This window comes from Sturnira hondurensis, unplaced genomic scaffold (assembly GCF_014824575.4).
Source record: "Sturnira hondurensis isolate 20B ecotype Veracruz unplaced genomic scaffold, ASM1482457v3 Scaffold0022910, whole genome shotgun sequence".
NCBI lineage: Eukaryota > Metazoa > Chordata > Mammalia > Chiroptera > Phyllostomidae > Sturnira > Sturnira hondurensis.
In genome coordinates this window covers 13,953,806-13,971,954 of record NW_028095541.1, presented here as the reverse complement: position 1 = coordinate 13,971,954, position 18,149 = coordinate 13,953,806, and the positions used below count along the sequence as shown (strand labels likewise).

At 39.4% G+C, this 18,149-nt stretch overlaps 1 protein-coding gene across 10 annotated transcripts in view; it reads right to left on the bottom strand.

Annotated features, from left to right (window-relative positions):
* Positions 1–18,149, bottom strand: part of ABI1 (abl interactor 1) — a 135,428-nt gene that overhangs the window by 24,325 nt on the left and 92,954 nt on the right. For all 10 annotated transcript variants that reach the window (XM_037037223.1, XM_037037226.1, XM_037037225.1 and 7 more), the window contains exon 3: positions 7,868–8,044. In XM_037037223.1, the coding sequence (XP_036893118.1) occupies positions 7,868–8,044 (177 nt within the window). The remainder of the gene's footprint in view (positions 1–7,867; positions 8,045–18,149) is intronic.

Genomic DNA, 18,149 nt, shown 5'->3' with positions numbered 1-18,149 from the left:
ACAACAAAACAAAAAAAACAACAAAAAAGAGGAACAGTTAAAAGAATAAAATGGCAATAAGTACATATCTATCAATAATCACTTTAAAGTAAATGGCTAGACTGCTTCTATCAAAACACATAGGGTAGGTAGCTCTGGCCAGTGTTGCTGTTGGTTGGAGGGTCATCCCATAAACCACAAAGTCATGGGCTCAATTCCAGGTCAGGTACATGCCTAGGTTGCGAGTTCAGAACCCAGTTGGGATACAACTGATACATGTTTCTCTGTCACATCCATGTTTCTCTCTTACATCAATGTTTCTCTTCCTCTCTGTCTCCCTCCCTTCCCCTCTCTCTAAAATTAGTAAGCATGGGGTTTTTTTTCTTTAAGGGCTGTGTTCCACCAGCCACCTCAAAGAGAGAAACCATGACCCGACTTTACACTCCGGGGCAGGGGAAGGCTGACTTGGGCAAAACCAAGTAGAGGCAGATGATTCAGTATTGAGTAAGCTGGTGATCCGGGCCTTTCTTTTTCCTCGCAATGTTAAAATTTTAGTCATTTATTTAGAGGACTTCCACCAAGATGGAGGCATAGGGGGAAACACTGTGCCTTCTCCCACAACCAAGTTTGAATACAACAAAGGTTTGGAGAACAAAGACACAGCCAAAGAACAGAAAATTGAATTATACGGAAGTCTGACTACAACTAACCGTGCAACCGGGACGGTAAGAGGGGCGGAGCCAGCAGCGGAACAGAGTCAGGCAGGACAGATCCCCCCACTTAGGCGCGCAAGTGGCCCGGATCCAGTCAGGGTGTTGGGCAGACTGACCATGGCCGCACATTCGCACACAGTGAGACGGACCACACAGGCCTCAGGGGGCGAGGGCTGACGATGGTGGCATACTCGCGTGCAGTGGGACGAAATGCATGGGGCCCAGTGACGGTGGCAGATGCGGCACCTGTGGCTGCGGCGGCAGGAGGCAGCAGACAGGACGCCACTGTTCCTCTTTGACCCCGCCCCCACATACAACGTCACAACCCAGCGACTGAGTGGCCCTGCTCCAGTGAATACCTAGGGTTCCGATCCTGCTATGGAACAGGCACAAACAGTCCATTCATTTTGAATGGAAGGACAGATAAAGTGCTTCTCAGATAAGGTCAAATTCAAGGAGTTCATCATCACCAAGCCCTTATTCTATGAAATGCTAAAGGGACTTATCTAAGAAAAAGAAGATGAAAAATATGAACAGTGAAAGGACAGCAAACTCACAGTTATTAACAACCACACCTAAAACAAAAGCAAACCAAGAGGACAGCTAGATCAGGAGTGGAACCATAGAAATGAAGATCACATGGAGGGTTAGCAACAGGGGAGTGGGGGGAGAAGAAGAGGGGAGAAGGCACAGAAAACAGCATAGACAGTAGGTAGAAAATAGATAGGGGGGAGGGCAAGAATAGCGGGGGAAATATAGAATCTAAAGAACTTGAGACACGTGGTTATAAACTAAGGGGGGGAAAATGGTGGGGGAGGGAGTGTGCGGGTGGAGGGGAATGAAGGGCAGGAAATAGATCAACTGTAATGGTATAATCAATAAAATATATTTTAAAAAATAAAATAAAATAAAATCAGTAAGCATGTCCTTGGGTGAAAATTAAAAAAAAAAAAAGACATATGGTAGCTGAATGGAAAAGAAAGCAAGACCCCTATATATGCTATCGACAAGAGAACCACCTCAGAAATAAAGATACACACAGACTATCAGTAAAAGGATGGAAAAAGATATTCCATGAAAATAAAAAAAGATCTGAGGTACAAAGACTTATAACTGGCAATAGTAAAGACAGAAAAGATAGTACATAATGATAAACAGGACAATCCAACAAGGGGATGTAACTCTGGCAAACATTTATGCAGCCTATATAGGGGTATCTAAATATGTAAAGCAAATCTTGATAGGCATAAACAGAAAGACTGACAGTAACACAGTCACAGTACGGGATTTTTAACATCCCACTGACATCAATGGATAGATCTACCAGGCAGAAAATCAACAAGAAAACAGGAGCATTAAATGACAAATTAGGTCAAATTACTTTAATTGGTATCTTTTGAGAAATTCACCCCGAGGCAGCAAACTACACATTCTTTTCAAGTGCACATGGATCATGTTCTCGGACAGACCACATGTTAGGACACAAAGTAAGTCTCAATTAATTTAAGAAGAATAAAATCCTATCAAGCCATCTTCTCTGGCCGTAATAGGATGAAACTAGAAATCAACCACAAGAAAAATAACTTAAAAAGACAAAAAGTCACAGAGGCTGAATAACGTGTTACTAAGCAATGGGGGATTTACAATGAAATTAAGGAAGAAAACAAGTTACCTTGAAACAAATGATAATGAGACATACCAGCACAAATCTATGGGACACAGCGAAAGAAGTCCTAATGAAACAGGATAGTAAAAAGCCAGGTAAATTCCTGAGCAAGTAGAATGGGGAAACTGAGACATGTATATTAAACAAACATATTCTCAAAATTACCTGGACTCATGTTGTAAAATCTTTCCTACACAAAATAAAGAATCATACACTAAGGCTGGCATGAGGCACACCTGCTCCTAGAGAGTGCCTATCCAGTAACACCAAGAGGGAAATCCATAGCATTACAGGTCAACCTCAGAAAAAAATTAAAATCGCAAATAAATAATCCAAATCCACAGCTAAATGCCTGGTTTAAAAAAAATGGGGGGAGGACCAGCAAGCCCGAAGTGGGCAGAAGGAAAGAAATAATAAAGATTAGAGCGGAAATACAAAATAGAGCTGAAAAATAGAAGAAAAAAAATTAATGAAACCAAAAGCTGGTTCTTAGGAAAGATAAACAAGACCAATAAACATTTAACCAGACTCATAAAGGAGAAAAAAAAAGGTAAGTAAGAACTAACAGCAAATAAAAAAATTATAAGGGAATATTATAAACAAGTGTATGCCAACAAATTGGACTATCTGGAAAAAACAGATAAATTCCTAGAAACACACCATCTTCCAAAACTGAATCAGGAAGAATCAGAGAATCTAAACCGACCATAACTAGTATAATTGAAGCAGTAATCAAATAACTCCCAGTACATAAAAGTCTTGGACTGCATTGCTTCACAGGTGAATTTTACCAAACATTTAGAGAAAAACTAACACCTCTCCCTCTCAATTTCAAAAATCTTCAATTGAAGGAAAACTTCCAAGCTTACTGGATGAGGCCAACATTATCCTAATTCCAAAACCAGATAAAGACACAACAAAAAGAGAAAATTATACGCTCAGGCTCCTAATGAACTTAGGTGCTAAAATCCTCAAATGTTAGCAAACCAAGGGCAGCAATACATTAAAAAAAATCGTATACCATAGTCAGGTGGGATTTATTCCATGGATGCAATATTGGTACAAAATACACAAATTGATGGTACAAAATACACAAATTGATCAATAACATGATCCATCACATAAACAAAATGAAAACCAAAAATCACATGATCCTAACAACAGATGATGAAAATGCATTTGATAAACTACAAACCCCCTTATGCTAAAAACTCTCAGCAAAGTGGAAACAGAGGAACACCTCAACATAATAAAGGCCATATATGACGAACCCACAGTCAATGTCAATCTCAATGGACAAACATTAAAAGTGTTTCCCTTAAGATCAGGAACAAGACAGAAATGTCCACTTTTATCACTCCTATTAAACTTAGTACTAAAAGTCTTAGCCACAGCAATCATACAAAAAGAAGAAATAAAATGCATACAAATCAGAAGGGAGGAAGTAAAACTGTCATTATTTGCAAATGAAATGATATTGTACATAAAAAACCCTAAAGACTTCACCAAAAACCTACTTAGACCTAATAAATGAAATAGCAAAGCAGAAGGCTACAAAGTCAATACTCAGAAAATGAAAGCATTTTTTTAAAGATTTTATTTATTTATCTTTAGAGGGGAAGGGAAGGAGAGAGGGAGAGAAATATCAGTGTATGGTTGCCTCTCATGTGTCCCCTGCTGGGAACTGGCCTGCAACCCAGGCATGTGCCCTGACTGGGAATCGAACCTCGATCGTCTGGTTCACAGGCCCACACTCAATCCACTGAGCTATGCCAGTCAGGGCCAGAAAATGAAAGCATTTTACACATCAATAATGAACTATCTGAAAGAAAGGCTAAGTGAACAATTCCATTTACCACCACAACAAAAAAATAAGGTACCTATGAATAAATTTAATCAAGGAGGTAAAACACCTGTACTCAGAAAACTACAGAAATTCAAGAAATTGAGGAAGACATAAATAAGTGGAAGCATATACTCTGTTCATGAATTGGAAGAACTAACATCATAAAAATATCTACACTATCAAAGGAAATCTAGATTCAATGCAATCCCTACTAAAATAGCAATGGCATATTTCACAGATCTAGAACAAATATCCACAAATTTATATGAAACCAAATAAGATCCCAGAGAGCCTCAGCAATCCTGAGAAAGAACAACAAAGCTGAAGGCATCACAACACGTGATATCAAACTATGCTACAAGGCCATTATAATAAAAACAGCCTGGTACTGATAAAAGAACACATCTATAGGCATATAGATCAAAGGAACAGAACCCAGAACCCAGAAATCAACCTATACCTATATGGTCAACTAATATTTGACAAAGGAGGCAAGCGCATACAATGGAGTCTTTAGGTAGTCACTTCAATAAATGGTGTTGGAAAAATCGGACAAGTACATGCAAAAAAAAAAAAAAAAAAAAACCCTAGACCATCAACTTATACCATACACAAAAATACACTGGATAAAAGACTTATATGTAAGTCACAAACCACAAAAAAACATGTAAGAAAACACAGTAATTTAAATCTCAGGCATCACTAATAACATTATTTTGTCCAATTTGTCTCCTAGAACATATGAAAGGAACAAAAAATATATACAAATGGGACCACATCAAACTAAAATGCCTGTGCTTCGAAAAAGAAAATGTCAACAAAATAAAAAATGAAGCTACTGTATGGAATAACATATTTGCTAATTATTCACCTGATTAAAAAAATATGAAGCCATATGTATGTTCACAGCAGCATCATTTACAATAGCCAAGTACACATCAGTAGATGGGTGGATAAGAAAGCTGTAGTACATTTCACAACAGAATATTACACAGCCATATAAAAAGAAGGAATTTGTACCTTTTGCAATAGCAGGAATGGACCTGACAAGAAAAAGCTATTGGTGAACTAAAAAAGTTCACGATTACCAAACCAGTATTACATGAAATATTAAAGGGTCTTCTTTAAGGAAAAGAAGAAGAAAACAGATTAAAAAATATGAACTATAACATGGAAATAAATATATATCAACAATTAAATTAAAAAACAAAATAAATGAATAAGAAGAACAGAAACAGACTCACAGATACAAAGCACATTTTGATGGCTGCCTAATAGATGCAAAGGAGGATTGGGGGGATGGGTGGAAAAGGTGAAGGGGTTAAGAAGTACAGATTGATAAGTCACAGAATAATCATAAAGATATAAAGTATAGCACAAGGAATACAGTCTATAATATTGTAATAACTATGTATTATATCAAATGGTACAAGATTTATTGAGTTATATATAAGGTTTAATCATTCAGGTATACACCTGAAACTAGTAAAATATGGTATGTCAACTATAATTAAAAAAGAAAAAAATACATGTTAAAACAGCCTGAATAACAATGTGAATGTACTTAATGCCACAGAACTGTACACTTAAAATGCTTAAATGGTAAATTTAAGTGATTATATTTTTACAACAATTTTCCAAACTTTACAAATACACTGAGCATAAACTATCTATTTTACAAAAAGGAGACTGCCGAAACTCACATCTGTATATTTTCAGTATATTATGTTGTGTTTATGATACAGATCTGATCAGATCACTGGGGAGAGGTAGGGAGGGGCTGTAGGAGGAGTTTGCTGAGACTATGGTAAATAGTCTAGGACAGGACTGGCTGCCTCTGGCTCTCGGCTCTTGGCTCTTTTCCTTGAGGATGCCTAGGTGATAGAATTTCCCAGTGGATGGTATTTTGAATGGGAAGGAACTCCGGGCCCACTATAGGGTCAGGATGGCCTGGTAGAGGGTGGCAGTATTATTCTTCACTGAGTGTTCTAGAGGGAAAGACCTCTGAGGCAGAAGCCTGCCACTGTTTCAAAATTGTGCAGCTTTTGTATCCTATATTGTTTTAGTTTGTAAACTAACCGTACAGAAGATAAAGACAAACAAGTAGAATGACAGGAGAACCCAGGTGTTAGAATTGATAGGCCTAAGTGACTGCTTTTGAATAAAGACTCCTTTCCTTTAGCACTAAACCTTTGCCTCTGGAATTTTTGTCTAGAGTGTGACAGCCAGCTGCAGGATGGCCATTGCTGTTTGATAACAATTACACTTCCCCTTTATACATATATAATGAAATAATTCAGTATTCTCACCCAAAATTTCATTGTGAAATGAGTATTCTTTTTATACTCTGGTAAGTACTATGTACAATTATAAGTGAAGAGACAGTAGAGGATATTCACTTGTGAGATGGTGACAGAAGTTTTTCATGAGTGTGTATTTCTCTGGCAGAAAAAAAATCAAGGGTAGGCAACAGATGGAACAGCAAGAACAAGTGAATGAATAAATGAATGAGTAGGTGAGTATATACACATAGACATGTGTAAGGTATATACATCATTTTTAATCCAAAGGCACATAATACAAAAAAAGTTATTCTAGACTCTCATAATCCAAATTCTATAGATCAATATAGTCTAAAATAAATTAAGTTTGAATTTAAGCTCTTTCATAACCCTCACCACATCCTTGGGTAAAAGCACAAGAAACAAACAGCCTCCTCAACATTTGCTAAGTGTCCCCACTTTACATACAACTTCTAAGCATGACAGCAAAGGGGAGAGTCTAATTGTCTCAGAGAAGGGTAGAATGAAGGCTTCTTGACCAAGAACCCTAGATAACCCAGAATGCAACAGATCCAGCAATAGCACCAGTCAGATCAAACAGCTACAAAAAGCTTCAAGATTCTAGCTGACTCCTAAAAATGATTATAAATATTCTGAAGACCAGAAATAAAATCATGAATTGGTCCTCCAGGAAAGGGACTGTCAAATTTCAGAAGCTGTTTATCCCGAGCAGAGTTGACTACAGAATTCATGACATTCCCAATGCTTCCATAAACACAAAAACAGTTGACAGGCTCTAAGTATCTTTCATGACCAGTTAGTTGTGCCACACTAGGAAATGGGCATAGGCAGCGAATAGTCTCCTTCCTAAAAGCTGATTGGGGCAGGGGAGATAAGGGAGATAGTACACAGAAGAAAACTGCATACATTTTATTTCTCCTAGGTTACTAGAATTACATCCACACAGACACATTAATATATACACATATTTAGGAATAAAAGTTTAAATATTTGTACATATTTTCTAAGTCAGTTCTAAAAAGCATGTAAAATTTTTATTTTTAAATATTCATTCAGTAGTGAAAGCAAGACATGGTATTCACACTGCAATACTAGCCTAGGATTCAAATGGTTCAATTACTGAATAATCATTTCAAGTTTTAATAGCTTCCTGAATATAGCCTATTCAACAGGTAAACTTCTGCCCCAAGTCTGGTATAATACATAACTAATATTACATAAGTGTTCTGTGAAAATTATAATGCTAGTTACTAGCCAAGAAAATATATTAATTCTTGAAGAAATTATAAGCATTTTGCTACCCCAAATATTTACTAGATAAGTAAGTTATGTTAGGTTAATGTAACATAAAAATGCTTACCTTGACACCGTGGCCCACATCATCCAGAACTGTATAGTCAATAGGTTTCCGAATATACCTTACAGGTCGCTCCATATTTGCAGGTGCTATTATTTTGTGAGTTCTTGATGTATTCTTGTTTGTTGTCAAAATACCAATCTCTCTTCGAGCCACTTTCTCTTTATGAATGTCCACCGTCTATATTTTAATATAAGCAATGCAAGAAATTATCAGGCATAATAAATAATGATGTCCATATACACTGGATTTATATAGATTGGACCATATGACTGTATCACATGTCTATTTTCCAGTGAATACTATATCTTTCCTTTCAAAATTAAGCAAATCAATATCCTCAAGGCTCAAAACAGGGAATATCTTAAGAGTAATGAAAAGTAGAAACTAGCCCTGGCTGGTGTGGCTCAGTGGTTGAGCGTGGGCCTGCAAACCAAAGGGTCACCGGTTCAATTCCCAGGCAGGGCACATGCCTGGATTGTGGGCCAGATCCCCAGTAGTGGGCGCATAAGAGGCAACCACACATTGGTGTTTCTCTCCCTCTCTTTCTCCCTCCCTTCCCTGCTCTAAAAAATAAATAAAAATTTTTTTAAAGTAGAAACTAATGTATTTGATCCCAAAGCAATTTTTTTCCCCTAAAGATTTGGTATTTGTGGGAAAGGCGGCAGCGGGGGGCGGGGGGGGGTGTGCTCTGAGTAGCTTACACTTTATGGATTGAGAATGCAGACCACAAAATAAAAAATCAATAATTAGAACACAACAAGGTAATATAAGTGCAATAGTAACCCATGCACAGTTTATTAGAAATTAAAGGTGTTCAGAGCAAGATAATAAACTAGACTGAGATGGGTTCACATAAAAGCTTTATAGAGTAGGTAGAGAATTTTATTTCTTTTTTTAAAGATTTTATTTACTTATTTGTTTATTTTTAAAGATTTTATTTATTTATCTTTAGAGGGGAGGGGAAGGGAAGGAGAGAAGGAGAGAAATACCAATGAATGGTTGCCTCGCGGGAGTCCCCTGCTGGGAACTGGCCTGCAACCCAGGCATGTGCCCTGACTGGGAATCGAACCTCGATCGAGTGGTTCGCAGGCCCGTAGCTCAATCCACTAAGCTACACCAGCCAGGGTTATTTATTTATGTTTAAACAGAAGAGAAAAGGAGAAAGGGAAGGGGGAAAAAGGGATATGAAACATCAAGGTATGGTTGCTCTCAAATGCCCCCTTACTAAGGACCTGGCCCACAACCCAGGTGTGTGCCCTGGCTAGGAATCCAACCATCAACCCTTTAGCTTGCAGGCTGGTGCTAAATCCACTGAGCCACACCAGCCAGGGCTATAGAGGAGGTAAGTTTTTAGGAATGAACAGAAAAGGCAAATATGGAAATGATTCAAGGAAGAAAGACCCGCTCATCGCAGACAACAGTATAAGAGAAAAGATAAGAGCACAGGTCACACAGCCTAATACTAGCCTTTATGGATTAATTTTTTTTAATTTACCTGATAACATCTAAGAACACAACAGCAGTTAGCACACAAAATGTAATTACAAAACTCCTCAACAATTTAAACTGTGCCCTAATAGTAAAGGGGAACCAAGAACAAGTTTAAATTGAATGGCATAATCAGATCTGCATTTTAACAGATCCCTCTGGCACAGGTGTCAAGGACAGACAGAACAAGTCAGGGAGACCAGCTAGGCAATGATGGTAGTCTAGGGGAAAAAGATCAAGGATGTGAACTAAACGGAGGAAAGGGGGTAAAGGGTAGTGTCAGGGAAGAAAAAAGTTTTAATACTAATGTTCAGCTAAGACTCTATTTCACCAGAATTTTAAAAATAAATTGGAAAAGAACCTGTAATCAAAAAAATTTTCCCAACTCCAAAACAGGATAAAGAAGGATAACTCTCCTTGGGTATTTAGCACTTTCATACATCTTGCAAAAGAAGACACTTGATTCCTTTAGCTCTGGATATTTACATACAAACAGCCTTAGAAGATACAGTGTCACCCTAAAAAGAAAAATGCAGGTTTATTTCTTGTCCAGTATAATAAAGAAAATGTTATCCCCCAGGGCAAAGGTAAGAAAGGCTTATTGCCCTGTTACAGAAGATCTGGTCCCCTAAGCTAGGAATTCCTTTTTTTTAATACATCCAATTCAGCGTGTAGCATCACTCAGCTTTCTTTGCAGAATTCTATAAAAATTGGGTCTGGTTAACTGGCATAAATGCTGACACTCTGACTACTGCTATTGCAACAAATAATGAACTCTTTTGTGTAACCCAAGAGTCTCATGTGTTCTAACAGTATCCATGACATTGCGGCAGGCTAACTGGTGAGCTTATATGAAGGGTGAAATCTCAAACCCTTCACAATTTTTGACAGTTTTGACAGTGAGGGTGAAATCTGACAGAGACAAAGAATGAGAGACTACTTAACAGAAATTGAGAGAAGTCCATGGAAACTGTAAGTCAATGTATTGACCAAACTATATGGTCAACCAAGCAATGAATGAACGGTCCTCCATTTTATCACCTGTTAATGAGGCTGAACTGACGGGGTAGTTTCAGGCAGAGGACCAGTAAGTAGGTTCAAAAACAGCAGTCTGGGGAACTCCACCAAGATGGAGGCGGAGGTGGAAACACTGTGCCTTCTCCCACAACCAAGTTTGAATACAACAAAGGTTTGGAGAACAAAGACGCAGCCAAAGAACAGAAAACTGAACTATACAGAAATCCAAAACAACAAACCTTTCAACCGGACCGGTAAGATGGGCAGAGCCAGCAGCGGAGCAGGGACAGGCAAGAAAGACCCCGCCACCCGAGTTGCCCAGGCAGCTCCACTTCAGGCTGACCCAGTGAGGGCTGGGGTGGCGGGCTGGCTGTGGTCCCTCATTTGCGTGCAGGGTAACCAGCAAAGGAGTGAGCAGTGAGACCGACCGCACAGGCCCCAGCAGGAGAACCCAGTGGAGGGCTGACCGCAGTCGCACACACACGGGCAGTGGGACAGACCTCGAGGCCCACCGTGGTGGTGGCAGGAGGCAGCAGAGGGGGCCGCCATTGCTTTCCTTTGGCCACACCCCCACATATAGCATCACAACCCAGGGACTGAGTGGCCCCGCCCTGGTGAACACCTACGGCTCTGCTCCTCATACATAACAGGCACAAACAGTCCAAAATGTGGCTCAAGAAGAACTCAAAGCCCCAGAGCCAATAACTCTAAGTGACCAGGAAATAGTCAGCCTCTCAGATGCACACTTTAAGACACTGGTGATAAGGATGCTCACAGAACTGGTTGATTTTAGCCACAAACTAGAGGAACATATGAAGGCTAAACTCATTGAAATGAAGGGATATGCACAGGAAACCGATAGTGATAGAAAGGAAACTGGGACTCAAATCAATGGAATGGACCAGAAGGAAGAACAAAACATCCAACCAGAAAAGAATGGAGAAACAAGAATTCACAAAAATGAGGAGAGGCTTAGGAACCTCCAGGACATCTTTAAACATTCCAACATCCGAATTATAGGGGTACCAGAGGGGCTTTTCCCCTCTGGTACGAGTAGAAACAGCCACGAGTAGAAAACTTATTTGAACAAATAATAAAGGAGAACTTCCCCAGTCTGGCAAAGGAAATATACTTCCAGGAAGTCCAGGAAGCTCAGAGAGTCCCAAAGAAGTTGGACCCAAGAAGGAACACACCAAGGCACATCATAATTACAGTAGCCAAGATTCAAATGAAGGAGAGAATCCTAGAAGCAGCAAGAGATAAGGGGACAGTCACCTACAAAGGAGTACCCATCAGACTGTCAGCGGATCTCTCAAAAGAGACCTTACAGGCAAGAAGGGGCTGGAAGGAAGTATTCCAAGTCATGAAACCCAAAGACCTACATCCAAGACTGCTCTATCCAGCAAAGCTATCATTTAGAATGGAAGGGCAGATAAAGTGCTTCTCAGATAAGGTCAAGTTCAAGGAGTTCATCATCACCAAGCCCTTATTATATGAAATGTTAAAGGGACTTATCTAAGAAAAAGAAGATGAAAAATATGAACAGTGAAAGGACAGCAAATTCACAGATACTGACAACCACACCTAAAACAAAAGCAAACCAAGAAGACAGCTAGATCAGGAGGGGAACCATAGAAATGAAGAACACATGGAGGGTTAGCAACAGGAGAGTGGGAGGAGGAGAAGAGGGGAGAAGATACGGAAAATGGGTAGCATAGACGGTAGGTAAAAAATAGATTGTGGGGAGGACAAGAATAGTATGGCAAATATAGAATCTAAAGAACTTGAGACACATGGTCATAAACTAAAGGGGGGAAGGAGAAAGGGGGTGTGAGGGTGGAGGGGAATGAAGGGGGGAATAGAACAACTGCAATGGTATAGTCAATAAAATACATAAAATTTTTTTAGAGTAATAAAAATTTAAGAATAATTTTAAAAAAGGACAGCAGTCTGAATAATGCCCCACTCACTGTCAAGTCTCTATAGTTGCTCAGGTCTGCCCTGTGAGCAACTAGTACTAAGATTTGTCTGGTGGAGAGAGAACAAAGCACATAAGGTTCTTTCCCCTACAAAGAACCATGTGTACACTGGCTATGAAAGGAGGAAAAGTGCAGCCACTGTGATCAGAATCAGAAGAATCTTTAGAATTTGGACTACTTTGGGAGATTTAGGGTAGGATACATAGGCTTGTTAAAGAAAAAGGCAACAGCTGTCTATCTTATTGCTCAGCCCCTCCTGCAGTCTATCTTGTCAATATTCAATTCACTGAATGAGTAAGAGGCATCAGTATTTTCTGGCAGTGTGTCTTGTCTACTATAGAAAAACTGTGGCCCCCTTGCAGAAATTTCTGAGACAAACTCTGTATACTGAAGTGGGTTGACCATGATGATGAAGGTGATTGAAGAATGAGAAACTCACCCAAAGAAATCTAGATGAATTCTTTTTTTTTTTAATTTAAAAAATTTTAAAAGACTTCATTTATTTATTTTTAGAGAGGAAGGGAAGGAGAGAAATATCAATGTATGGTTGCCTCCCGTGAGTCTCCCGCCAGGAACTGGCCCACAACCAAGGCATGTGCCCTGACTGGGAATCGAACTGCGATCATGTGGTTCGCAAGCCCGTGCTCAATCCACTGAGCTACACCAGCCAGCGCTAGATGAATTGTTGATATCAGCCCTGACAGCCTTAAAAAGCTACCCGAAACCCTTATGTTGAAATCTACTATGAATTTAAGAGATGGTACTTTGACAACAGAGCAACAAATAGCCCAAGTTAGGTGTATTCCTAAAAATAATGATACCACTGCATATCAAGCCCCAAGTCAGCCAAAATGTACAAACCCATGGCTGCATCAGAAAGCAATGCAGCTGTAGATGTTGAATAAAGGTGTCCCCAAACAAAAATGGATGACATCAGTAATGATGACCTTGCTGCAGAATACAAGACTTTCGGTAGACCAAAAACAACATGGGTTTATTTGGTTGATCAGCACTGGGCTAGAGTACCACTTGACATGGAAGTCAATGTACCGTGTTTACTGGTGTAGAACAGCTCTCTCCCAACCCCTCCCTACACCCCAACCTCAGCTGCTTTTAAAGCAGAAAGATGAATAGGTGTTTGGTCAAGCTCCCCCAGTCTCCAGGGGGAATAAAGGACCAAGCAAACCTGGGTGTATTAGATCACTCTAGGGAGGGGAGGAACTCAATTATTTTATGGTTCTGTAAGATACCCACCTCTGGGTATTTATCAGAAAAAAATAAAACACTAATTCAAACAGATATATATACACCCCCCATGTTCACTGAAGCACTGTTTATAACAGCCAAGATATGGAAACAACCTAACTGTCCATCATAGGATAAATGGATGAAGAAACACACACAACAGAATAGTATTCAGCCATAAAAAAATCTTGCCATGTATAACACCACATATGGACATTGAGGGCATTATGCTAAGTGAAGTAAGTCAGACCGAAAGACAAATACTGTGTGATATCACTTATATGCGGAATCTAAAACAACAAATAACAACAAGGACAAAAATAAGCTCATAAATAGAGAAAACAGGTCAGTGGTTGCCAGAAGGGAGGGGTTGGTTGAAAGGCGTTAAGGGAGTCAAAAGGCAAAAAACTTCATTATAAAATAAGTAAGTTATGAGGATATAATGTACAACAGAGCAACTATTATTTAATAATACCGTATTGCAAACTTGAAAGGTGCTAAGAGGATAAATTTTAAAAGTTCTCATCACAGGAAATTTTATAATTATATATGGAACAGATGTTAACAAGACTTACTGTGGTGATCACTTCACAATATATGCAAATATTGAATCATTATGTTGTACACCTAGAACTAACCCATGTTATATGTCTACTATTATACCTCTTAAAAAAAGAAAATACATACATACATAATAAAATCTGTTTCCTTCTGCTTCCATTACTTTAATTCCAGTCAGTTTACTATAATCGCTCAACCTGGTTATTGCAACAGCAGTCTAACTGATCCATCTGCACCCAGCCTAGGCTCTTGCAACCTGATCTCCATTGTGTAACCATGGTGATCTCTAGAAAAACAGTTCAAAAGCAAATGCACCCCTATGTTCACTGCAGCATTATTCACAGAGCCCAAGACATGAAAACAACAGAAGTATCCTTCAACAGATGATCAGATAACGATGTGGTCCATACATACAATACTACTCAGGCATAAAAGATGAAATACTGTCATTTGTGACAACATGGATGAACCCTGAGAATATCATACTAAGAGAAGTCAGTCTTAAGAAAGACTTATTTTTCTTTAAGAAAAATTTAAGAACCATATGATTTCACTCATATATGTGATACAAAACTGAAAGAAACAAACAAACAGGAAAAACAAAAACTCACAGGCACAGAAAACAGTATGGTGGTTACCAGAGGATAGTAATGATTAAAAGGGGTCATATATATGGTGATGAAGAAGATTTGACTTTGGATTGTGGAAACACAATGCAAGATAGACATGAAGTATCCTGGAATTAGCAACTTGAAACTCATATAATCTTATTAACTGATGTTGAGGCAGGAGATAGGAAGGAAGAAACTCAGGAGGTACCCCAGGGCTAAGATAAAGGACATCCATACAGGACACAGACCCTGTTCTAAGACCAGTTGTTCACCATTTCTGGAAAAGCACTGAATCTTGGTGACTCGTGAATGCACCTGCGCAGAAAATGGTACATGACCCCTGCTTCATTATAATATCGTTATAATAATGATATTATAATGATATTCTCCTTCTCTGGTGGCCAATCAAGGAAAATCATGGGAGGTAACACGCACAGTAGCTTTAAAGTAATACAACTACTTGTACACAGGTAATAAAAGCCCGCCAAAACTAGCTAGGAATGATCCACCCTGTAAGAATAGAATCCCTCCAGCCCCAGAGGTCAATCTCTGCCTGGAGTAGGCCTGATCCCATGTTCTGTGGAGTGTACTTGCTTAATAAATCTGATCTCTCTCTTTCTGCTATAAACTGTGTTTGGTTCAATTATTTGTCCGCAATCACCAAGAACCTGGTACCTGTGTCTACCTGTGACAATGTCACCCCTATAAATTTAATTTTTTTTAAAAACAGTAAACTTAAGAAAACAAAATGAAAAAAATTTAGACATCTCAACTGCTTAAATCCATTTAAAAGAACATCCCACATGGTTCTCTGTCTTCACGGGAAAAGAAACTCAAAATGGCTGAAGTCTGTTCCAAATTCTTCTCATCTATCACTGTGTCCACAATTATCCTTAAAAGTCACCATTTTTTACCCTTTCTACTTCCCTGGCACACTGCAGAACTATTCAGGGCACTATCTCAAATTACTTCAAAATTTTTCTCTGAGTGTACTCCCTCTCCAGTCTCCCATTAGGAATCATGAAAGTCCAAATCACAATACACCCGGCAACGCACAACCCTCTATACGGCAGAGTATGAATAAAGCAGGTAGGAGGAGGGGAGCAAGCTTGGAACATTTGTATAACCACAGTATGCATATGTTCAATAAGATAAAGTTAACTTTTTCAGGGAGATAATTCCTTCACATACTTCAATTCCCTTTCACACTTTCTTCTTCATCTTTAAATTACAAAAGAAGCAGTTTAATATAAAGAAAATTAATTTTCAATTCTAATGTCCTGGAAATAAAATTTAAAAGCTACCAGTGAGAGGGACTAGAAGGCCCAGGTGATTACCCTGTAGCAACCCCTGGACCTACAAAACACAGCTGAAAACCATTGGTTACACACACACACACACACACATACACACACACAAAGGTGGTATCAGAAAACCTAGGCACTTTCACTTACTAGTTGTAAGGTTTTATACAAGCTTTTCAACTAAGATTTTGTTTTACTTTTATAAAATGGGGATAGGATATTATTAGAACCCATAATATTGCTTGATACTAAAGTACAAAAATATTAACCAAGTCTGAATCTTATTTCAAACTATCTAATCTCCAACTATTGAGGTAAAGTCTTTCTCAATGTTAAAACAAAAACATGGACACATCACACCCTGCATTAGAAATATAATGAATGTTTCCCTGAAAGGTATGGCTCAATTGGTTGGGTATCATCCCACAAAGCTGAAAGGTCACCAGTTAGATTCCCACATGCCTACACTGTGGGTTCAGTCCTAGTCGGGCAGATACAAGAGGCAGCAACTGATCTTTCTCTCCTTCTCTTTCTCCTTCCTTTCCCTCTCTCTAAAAAATAAATAGTTTAAAAACAATAAAATAACTTCTAAAAAAGAAAAATAATCAATGTGGTGGTAACCATGTGGCTCAGCTGGTTGGGGAATCGTTCTGTAATGGGATAGGTCAAACGTAAGATCCCTGGAAAGCAGGGGATTCCCCCAAATCCAGTACTGAGGCCTCTTTCCCTCTTGCCAAGAAAGGGGGGCAAGAAGAGCTGCCAAGACTGGGAATTAAAAGCATCCTGCCTTCTCCAAGGTAGGAAGGAGACAACTAACCTGAAGGCACAGTGCTTAAAGAACACTGCACAATAAAGGCAGCTATCAAATGTAAATGAACCAGTGTGTGTTACCCTGACAACCAGGCAGCGTGCCTTCCCAACATGGAGAAGCTACCAGATGAGACAGCCTCTTACTTGGAGGTGGGGCAAAGGCAAATACGGCCAACAAGAGCCTTTACTGGTTGGTAAGCTGGACACTCCCACTGGCTTCCAGAGTGAGAGGACTTTTAAAACAAGAGGTGGAGAAAAGCTCACTCTCTTGGCTCTGGGTCTCTATCCCTCACTCTGCACGTGGACAGGAGCACTCATGGGTCCAGCAGATGCCAGGCCCACCAAGGGCTTAGGCCCTGCATGCCTTACCAGGCTCCAGCCTCCGGGACACTATGATCCAGTGCAGCAGAGCACATGGAGATTGAGAGAAACGCACCCCAGATCTTGAAAGAGAGAGCTCCTGCAAGAAGCTCTGAAATCCATGAGTGCACATTCCAGTAAGGGCCAGCTTACATTCCCAAAGGACAGATAAGAAAATGGAAACTTCTGAGTGTGATTTTGGCTTTTAATCTTTTGGGAAGCAAGAGAAGTTCTGGGTCTCATAGGAGAGAAGTGCTCTCAGACTCCTCCAAAATGAAACCCTGTTAATAAAAATCTGTTTCCTTCAACACAAATCTTCAGGTTATATATCACAGCAACAAGCAGCTGAACTTTACAGGTTAACAATCCCATACACCAAAAGGTTGCAAATCCCTGGTCTGGGCACATATGTAGGTTGAGGGTTTGATCTCTGGTCAAGGCACATACCAATCTATGTTGCTCTCTCACACTGATGCATGTGTGTGTGTGTGTGTGTGTGTGTCTTCCCACCTCCCCCCCATCTCCTAAACTCCCACTCTACAAAAATCAGTAAACATGTCCTTGGGTGAGGATATTTTTTAAAAAACAAATATAATAAATGTAGAACTTGGAGGAGATTATAATAAGTGAACAAAGCTAGACATAGGAAAAAAATTGCATGATCTCCCTTATACACAGAATTTAAAGAGTAGAACACACAGGACAAGAGTAAAAGATGGCTACCAGGGGTGGAGAGGTGTGGGACACAGAAAATCTAAAAGAGTATGAACATACAGGAGTAGAGTAGAAGGTGGTTACCAGAATCAGGGGGTGGGACAAAAATAGAAAGATGTTGGACAAAGGCAACAAAGTCAAGTCTAGAGATCAAATCTAGATCATGATGATCAGTACAGCATGATGATCAGTT